Here is an 8,568-nt window from a genome sequence, read left to right as displayed (position 1 = left end):
TGAAGTACTTTGTGCTGTTGTCATATAAAATACGTAAATTTAGTGTCTGGAAGGAAGAAAATGTTTTTGTTACCATAAAAATGCTAGTTTCATATTCTATAAATAGCGCTGCCAGTCTGATATAATTTTACGCATATGCGCATGCGTGTTTTTTAATACGTTGTGCGGTCCAACTGGAGTTTCTTCAAGTTTGTGATTAAGGGTTCGCGGTAAACTCTAAAACTCTATCAGGGCGAATAATGCATTATTTTCACTCATAAAAAAACAAATATTTAAAACTGTTCAATTTTATGGGTATTTTATGTCATAAAAACATATTTTTTAGTGAAGTGTTTTATATTCATTCCTGAATTTCCCGTTGTTTAGCTCCACGCTTTTAGCTCGGTGGAAGTATTGGCAGTCGGTCCCCAGCGGGTTGAACCGTCCCGTCATTCCTCGCGTGGCCAACGGCTCTCTACCGACTGCTCATTGAATTACAGTCCGCAGCTTGTTCGGCTCGGTTTGACTGAGTAATCTGCGGAGATCCGGGCCATACTGACCCAACAAACACCGCTACACGGTCGGGGGTTCTGCTTGTCTCACTGCGGTCGTCCGGCGTGCCGCTCCTGGGCTCGCTGGCTGAATTTTGTCGGGGAAGAACGGCGGAACTAGTACCCAGCGATGATGGAGCTGGAGTCGGCCTGTAGCCGAGGTGACCCGGGGACTCCCGGGGACTCGCTTCAGCCGCAGACACCGAGCCGGCACGAGAAGAGCCTGGGCCTGCTCACCACCAAGTTTGTAACCCTGCTGCAGGAGGCGAAGGACGGGGTCCTGGACCTGAAGGCGGTGGGTCTTTGTCAGCTAGCACATGTCACAACCTTAGCATTAGCTCCAGCTAGTTCCAGGCTGCTTTCAATGAATTATACACTTTAGCTCATAGCTTTCAACTTTAGCTGCGGTTATTTTCTCTCTCTCGTTTGAGCAAAATCGGCGCGGTTCCGCGGGGCTGTCGGAGCTTTCCGTGCCGGAATCGCGGTGTTAGCCCGGAGTGAAGTTTGAAAACACCGGGTAACTTGTCAGGCTCTGCCCCCTGCAGATTCAAAGTGTGGAAAGTGGGTCAGCTTTTGTCTCCTCAGCCAAAGCTGTAGCAGCAATCTTCCTCTTCCTCAGGGATGAAGGCTTTGTCTCTGGAGGACACGTCTTCAGTCGTTATTCTTCACTAATTACTCAACAGCATAGAAACTCGGAGAGTTAGAAAGCTCTGGTTGGTGCTGATGAGACTGCGGGATGAAGCAGGTAGCCGTTCCTGTCAGGCTGTGGGGTTTAAGAACAAAATACTCACTTTTTAACCTTTAAGTAACATTTAGCTGTTGGTCAGAGACCTTCTTCCTGTTCCTATGCAGTCTGCAGGCTGATGTGAAGCTATGACTGCCAGGAAAAATACAGTTTTAGTTGTTTATACATGATTAAATCTCACTTACTAAATAAATTCTCATTTTGATGCAGACCTGTCCACTGGGAACAACGGCAAAATGAACTGATTATTACAGTTGCGCTGTTCTGCAACCTGTGACCCTTTAATAACTTTGGCTAAAGCATTTTGAATGAACCGTTTTTAAATATAGATTAAAATGTATGACCTGTAAATCTGCTGCTGTATCTATATGGAAATAATCTGCTGTTTATATATTCATGTACGTCTTGCAAACTTTTACTTTCCAAATTATTCAACTCTGTAGCACATTTCTTTGAATCAGTTGCTATATTTTAATAATTACATACTTATCTTTCTTATGCTGTAAATGTGCCCTTACTGGTCAGCCTCTTCTTCTTATTATTACTATTGTTACTATTACTGTTACTATTATTTGCATATTTCTAGCTGTCTTGTGAACATTCACGTTCCCACTGACCTTTGCATTGTGACACCTGAATTTTCCAACATAAAGAAACTTTATTTTCAATATAATAACACATCCAGGCGTTATCAGTTTTTAATGGAATAATTTCATTAAATTTACACACCAGAATGACACTAAAAGTATTAATAATATTTTAGATCAATGTTTCTTATCAGGTTGTGCCATTTATTTATTTATTTATTTTTTACTAAATATTAATTGCAAAATATCATATAGATATTTCTGTCTTCCTTTTTGACTTTTTTCTCCTTTTTAAAATAATATCTTTATAATAATATATTTCCTGTAGTTGATACCAATGAAATATGCTAATTTGACTGAGGCTCCTTGGACTGGAAACACTGAATTTAGAATAAAATTATATTTATTTATTGTTGGTTTGATTTTCACTCTCAGATCTAGACAAACATGTAGATTAATCACCAACTAAACATTATTGTTTTTAAATACTTATTATTTTATTAAATGAGACGGCCTGGTCCACTGATTGTCCCTTGAATGTCCCCTAACTGTCCACTGACTGTCCCCTGACTGTCCCAGCTGTGGGACGACAGAAGACGTCTCTGTTTTATTCTGTCCCATCCTGCTGTATTTAGCGCTGCGTTGCCTTGATAAGGTCGGGTGGAGCTCCTTCAGTTTTCACAGCATGACTGACGTTTCGTTTTTTGTTGTTTTTACCACCAGAAATCTTCCTAAAAACACAGTTTGTTTTTCCTATAAGTGAAGGAGAGATGTAGCCAGCTGACTGGCAGTGCACAGCAGTGTTCTCTCACTTACAGCAGAAATTTCTCCTCTGCTGAATGCTTTATGATGAAACTGTGAATTAGCAGAAAAGAACTTTCACTTCTGGCTTCTGAAAGATGGAGGAGAAACATGACTCTGGATCATAACGTTTGAAATGGACCTGGTTTGATATCAGGGTGCCGGTTCAGGAAGCGATTGGGTCGGTCTGCTGGTTCCGGTCGAGTCAGAACAGAAACATGTGAAACTCTGCAGCTGCACAGGCTCGTCGTCTCCATCTGTGAAGGAAGGAAGTGGGAGCCCCAGCATGATGCTGCCTTTACGTCCCGTTTTCTCCGCAGGCTGCAGACACTTTGGCCGTTCGGCAGAAACGACGCATCTATGACATCACCAACGTCCTGGAGGGAATCGGTCTGATCGAGAAGAAGTCCAAGAACAGCATCCAGTGGAAGTAAGTTCCCCTCATTTCTCCTCTGAATGAATCTGCAGCGCCCCCTGGAACTGAACAATGATATTACATCAAGTCATTTAAAAGAATAAAATGTTTCACTTAACAACCAGTCGATGGCTGCCAGCAGGGAACATAATTTATGTTTTTATGGCTTTTCAAGGGAAAAGTTGAACCAAGATTAAAATGAATTAAAGCCGTGCCGTGAACACATCAATAATTTCATGCAGTTATTATTATTTATTCTTCTACTCACTCTGTAATAAACAATAAAAACTTAGATCAGAACTATCGCTGACAAATAAGAAAACAATGTTAAAGCAGAAGTATATAATGTTATTAATAATAAGATTAATGGATTAGATGGTAAAGTTTGACGCTGACATCTCCGTGTGTCTCTGCATGACCACGCTCTGATGGTGCGTTTAAGGGGCGTGGGACCAGGCTGCAACACCAGGGAGATCGCAGACAAGCTGATGGAGCTGAAGGCCGAGCTGGACGATCTGGCGCTGCGGGAGAACGAGCTGGACCAGCAGAAGGTCTGGGTCCAGCAGAGCATCAAGAATGTCACAGACGACTCCGGCAACAGCCCATATCCTTCTGGACCCGACCAGAACCACTGGAACCGACCTCAGGTTCAGGTTCTGTTCTTGAGCTGCCGGGTCAGAACAGAGTTAAACTACCTGAATGGTTTTGGCCGTTAGCATCGCGCTGTCTCCATGGAGATGCTTCCTTTACTGGATTATCAGTTCAATATTTGTATAGTTGGGGATTTCCTTGACGTGTTTTTATTAAAGCTGTGACGTTCAGCCAGGCTGAAAGTAAAACTCTCTGCTGGGGAATTCAACCAGCAACCTCAGGACGTTTTCACAACGTTTCATTTCCAGACTGAATTAAATTAAATTCTACACATTAAATACCCCATTATGACAATGTGGGGAAAAATTTGAGATTTTTGGAAATTTATTCAAAATAAAAAACCAATGATCACGTTTACATAAGAATTCACAGCCTTGTCAGTTTGATTATTGTTGATCATTTTCTTCATGTGAGCTTCTACTAAGTTTAACTAAACCTCCAATCAGCTGGTTTTGCTGATAAACTGTCTAAAAACGACATTTAGAGTTTTTTCTTTTTTTCTGACGGAGTTTTTACATTTTAGTTTAAATTTTAGTTCTGTACCCTAAAACTGTCTCAGTGCTGCCCTCTGTGTTGATTGGTGGTACTGCAGTGACTCAGTGCTGCCCTCTGTGTTGATCGGTGGTACTGCAGTATCTCAGTGCTGCCCTCTGTGTTGATTGGTGGTACTGCTGTTGGATTCTGCTGCAGAGCGTTGTGTTCATCAGCCTCCAGCTGTTCTGATGATGACTTCATTCCTCTCTGCTTTCTCAGATTAGAATGAATAATAATAAATCTGAACATTCTGAGCAGGAGGCCTTTCACAATAAAAGCTGTCGGCGTATTATCTGCTTTATTATTGCTCAGACCGACCTTAACGCTCTCATACGATGGCCTACGTGAAACACGAAGACCTCTGTGGAGCGTTTAAAGGTAAAACTGTCTGGAGAACATTTAGGTTCATTGTCCCTGCTGGCTGTATCTCATGACCTTTGACCCTGCAGGGGACACTCTGCTAGCCATCCGGGCCCCCATCGGGACCCAGCTGGAGGTTCCTGTACCAGAACTCGTAAGTAGCTATGATTACGACCTGGTCAGGTTGAGTCCGGGTCGCTCCATGAGCCAGGGTAACCGTGTGTGTGTGTGTGTGTGTGTGTGTGTGTGTGTGCGCGCGTGCAGGTCCTTAATGGACAGAGAAAGTACCAGATCCGTCTGAAGAGTACCTCTGGACCCATCGAGGTTCTCCTGGTCAATAAGGACCCGTCCAGTGCCGCTCCGGTGGTTCTGCCCGTCCCGCCTCCTGATGACGTCCTGCACAACCTGCCGGCGCCGACAGCGACCCAGACGACCCCCCAGGCCCCAAAGGTCCTCACCTCACACTAGACAGGAAATAAAGTAGAAAAAGTCTTTATGGTCCTTTGGTGGACCGATCCGGGTTGGTCTTCCCCTCTCTGGGTCCAGAACCACAGCTCTCTCCCAGACCGACCCAGCAGCCTGTGCAGAAATGAACCCGATCGGTTCGGCTTCCAGGGGAATCCGATCGTTCTCAGGCTGCAATTTACATTTGCTGTTGTAAATGATTATTTTAATAATGTATTGATAATTGTGACGGTTTATTGAATAAACCAGTAAAATAAATGCCTGGTGGAGGATCTGCTGGTGAATCCTGCCGGGGGAAACGTGGCGCCATGTTGGACTCCGAGCTGCTTCTGGTTCAGAGACAAAATGATGGAAACGTTTCTGTTACATCTGATCCATCTGCAGCAGCATGACATGACATTTCCTCTTGCCTGCAGCTCTGCAAGCCGCATCCAGCCATAAAACCAGCTGCAGCAACGCCGGGCGCCGCAGCAGCAACGCCGGGCGCCGCAGCAGCAGGTAACCAAAACTTGAACTGTCGTCAGAAACAGGATTTGGGTCATCGGCTTTAATAAAATAATGAAATACAGGTTTGGGTGAATTAAAACTGCTTGAGAGTAAAAGTCACTGAATAAATAAATATATTCAGTTATGATATTAAAAATGCATCCAGGCTATTAAAAGATGAATGTTTTGTTTTGTGTCTCTGTCGTTTGAAATGTTGAGCTTTTAATAAAACTTCAGTCGTCATCAGGATTGAATTGAAGTTGGGGCCAGAAATGGCCCCCGGGCCGCACTTTGGACACCGCTGGCTTACAGTGTAACTAACACCACTGAGAAACATGTTTTAGATTTCATGTGTTTTCCATATTTCTCCCTCTGTGTGTTTGGCCTCAGATGCGAGCGCTGCAGCAGACTGTGCTGCAGCGGTTCCGCAGCAGCTGCAGTCCTCCGCCTCCCTGGACGGTTCTGCCTCCTCGGCCGGGTTCCAGCCCGTCAAGTCAGATCCGTCTGAGCGTGAGTCTCAGGGATAATTATCCATAATGAACACTGATTAATGTGCTGAAATGTGCGGCTGACCTGAGCTCTGATGTGTCTCCAGTTTTGGATTTCCCCAAAGAGCTTTCTGAAATGTTTGACCCGACTAAAGGTGAGTTCGGCTCTGCTGCCAGATAAACTGAATGTTTGATGTTCATAACCATCTGCTGGTTTTCTGCCTCCAGAGATGATGCCTGGAGACCTGCTGGAGGACCTGATGTCGTCAGAAGGTATCCTGACGTCCCGACGCTCCACCAAACTCTTTGTTCTTTCTCACCAACTAAACGCTTTCAGTCGTGAAACAGAAACTAGAAATCAGGTCGTGTTTTCCGTCATCAACAGGAAAATGATTATTAAAACAGACGTTTCGGTAGCAGGTTGCCGTGGTAACGGTTGTGTCAGTTTGGTGGTTTAATGTTTTGCAGTCTGAACCCAACAGGAAACGTTTTTCAAAACAAAATGAAAACTGGAAGAATTTCAAACGTCAGGAGACAAAAATTTGATCCGAATAGAAAAGTGTATAATATTCTGCATCAAGATGAACTTTGACCTCTGTTCAGGTCCAATTAGAAACAGATTCAGCTGGGAGAAGATCAGGAGCGGCTGCTGGCACATGGAGGTACTGGAAATACTGGGAAACATCCCACTGGGAACACAGCTGGGGTCCTTTGGTTCGGGTCGGGTCGGTTCCGGCTGCGTGTTCTGGACGCTGCTCCCCTGAACGGACCGGTCCAGACCTGCAGACCCTGAACCACCAGGAAGGATCCAGCCAGAAACCTGCAGCAGTGGAACCAGAACCCGGATGTGCGGACGCCTTCGGGCGGTTCTGAGATGGTGCGTCGCCATGGCAACCCGGCCCGTGCAGCAGAACTCTGATTGGCTGTTTGTCTCCTGAACGTTTTCCAGGTTTCATTTCCTTCTAAAGAACGTTTCAGGATTCTGGATGTAAAAACGTTTTCGCTTCGCTGTGAGACGCTGTGTTCTGCCTTTAGATGATTCTGACCTCTGACCTCTGGCTCCTTTAACCGTTCTGCCGTTCCCCCTCAGTGTTCTCGCCTCTCCTCCGCCTGTCGCCGCCACCCAGCGACCATGACTACATCTACAACCTGGACGAGACCGAGGGCCTCTGTGACCTTTTCGACGTCCCCATCCTTAACCTCTGACCCCGTCTGGCCCGCCTTCAGCCTCCTGCGGCGCCGCTGCTGCGGTGCTGTGGCCTCCATCAGCTCCATGTACAGAAAACAGCCGGAAACTTTGAGCTTTTCCAAGGAAAAAGAGTCAAAACTATATTTTTTGCATTGTTGTGTAAAAAGACTGATGTGTGTGTGTGTGCGTGTGTGTGTGTGTGTGGCCGGACCTTTTATATTGAAGAATCTCAGAGCGTCTCCTGGGAACCAGAAGAACCGGTTCTGGGCCCGGATCCGGCCTGGTCCTCCTTGTACATAGAGAATATATATTTTGTGATAGTGGCGAACGATGCTTTATCATTTCTGCAGACAAACTGTCCCCAGGAATCATGCAGCTTTGTCTCAATCCAGTCCTCCCAGTCTTCCCATTTTAACCAGTTTGTTAGCTGCAAGTCAAACAGAAGAAATTAATGTAAAAATGTGATCAGATTAAAATGACTCGGTTTTAAGGTTCTGTAAGGGATTTTAAAACAGATTTTTTAAAGCCTCCAGGTTTATGTTGAGCAGAATAAATATAAAGTTTTAACGTTGACCACAGATCCTCCTTTAATCTCTGTATGCTTCTGTCTCGTCCATAAACTCTTAAATCTGGCCTCTGGTTCTTCTCAAATGATTCGGATCACATTTCTGATGGTTCTGGTAATTCTCCAGTGAAGATCCGTTTTCCCGGACTCTGGAGACGTTCTGTTCTGGCCTGGTTCTGGGTTGTAATGGACCCAGGTTCTGGCCACTGCTGAGTAGCCCTAATGAAAAAAAAGTATACTTTAGTATATTTCAAACATACATTTGTGAAAGTACATTTTAAGTATACAAAGTATTAAGTATAATACCTATAAATATATACGAAGTACACTAAAAGTATGCTTGTACCAATTTTGAAATTATATCTTTAAACACACTTAAATATAATTGTACCAAAATCCACTTTTAATAAATGTATTAAATAGAAGTATACTTTAAGTGAACAAAATATGTATTTCCTCAAGTGTATATTTAAAATGTATTTTTTGTATATTTTAAAATGTGTGCTCAAAATAGAATTTTTTAAAATTCACTTAACACTACTTTAAATTATTAATTTTAGTATGTTTTAAATTACATCTCGGTGTAAATTTTAGGCTAACAAAGTATGCCTTTTTAGGTGCCTTAATAATTTATTAATTTTGTTAAAATGGCAAAGAATAAAAAAAAATCCTAACTGTGGAACTTGTTTTAATGTTTAACAAATAATGTATTCATGCCTCAACATATCGAACATTGACAGTTTAGTGCCAGC

General features: G+C 43.5%; 1 protein-coding gene across 1 annotated transcript; it reads left to right on the top strand.

Annotated features, from left to right (window-relative positions):
• Nucleotides 1-423: 423 nt before the first annotated feature.
• Nucleotides 424-7,824, top strand: e2f4 (E2F transcription factor 4). Its single transcript, XM_015012705.2, has 11 exons — nucleotides 424-825; nucleotides 2,984-3,093; nucleotides 3,521-3,682; nucleotides 4,598-4,641; nucleotides 4,713-4,777; nucleotides 4,888-5,073; nucleotides 5,505-5,586; nucleotides 5,965-6,084; nucleotides 6,170-6,217; nucleotides 6,291-6,335; nucleotides 7,153-7,824. The coding sequence occupies exons 1-11, from the start codon at nucleotides 661-663 to the stop codon at nucleotides 7,266-7,268; spliced, it is 1,143 nt and encodes a 380-aa protein (XP_014868191.2). The 5' UTR covers nucleotides 424-660; the 3' UTR covers nucleotides 7,269-7,824.
• The last annotated feature ends 744 nt before the right edge of the window (nucleotides 7,825-8,568 follow it).

This window comes from Poecilia mexicana, unplaced genomic scaffold, assembly GCF_051168715.1.
Source record: "Poecilia mexicana isolate PSO_F unplaced genomic scaffold, ASM5116871v1 scaffold_6, whole genome shotgun sequence".
Taxonomy (NCBI): domain Eukaryota; kingdom Metazoa; phylum Chordata; class Actinopteri; order Cyprinodontiformes; family Poeciliidae; genus Poecilia; species Poecilia mexicana.
The sequence above is the reverse complement of the archived record's forward strand: the minus strand, read 5'-3'. Positions and strand labels throughout refer to the sequence as shown.

Excerpts from the sequence above, each read along its gene's own strand:
- e2f4 (XM_015012705.2), top strand. The coding sequence starts at position 661 with ATGATGGAGCTGGAGTCGGCCTGTAGCCGAGGTGACCCGGGGACTCCC. Across the intron at positions 3,094-3,520 it reads AAGAACAGCATCCAGTGGAA|GGGCGTGGGACCAGGCTGCA; the intron begins GTAAGTTCCCCT and ends GGTGCGTTTAAG. Across the intron at positions 6,336-7,152 it reads GGACCTGATGTCGTCAGAAG|TGTTCTCGCCTCTCCTCCGC; the intron begins GTATCCTGACGT and ends GTTCCCCCTCAG.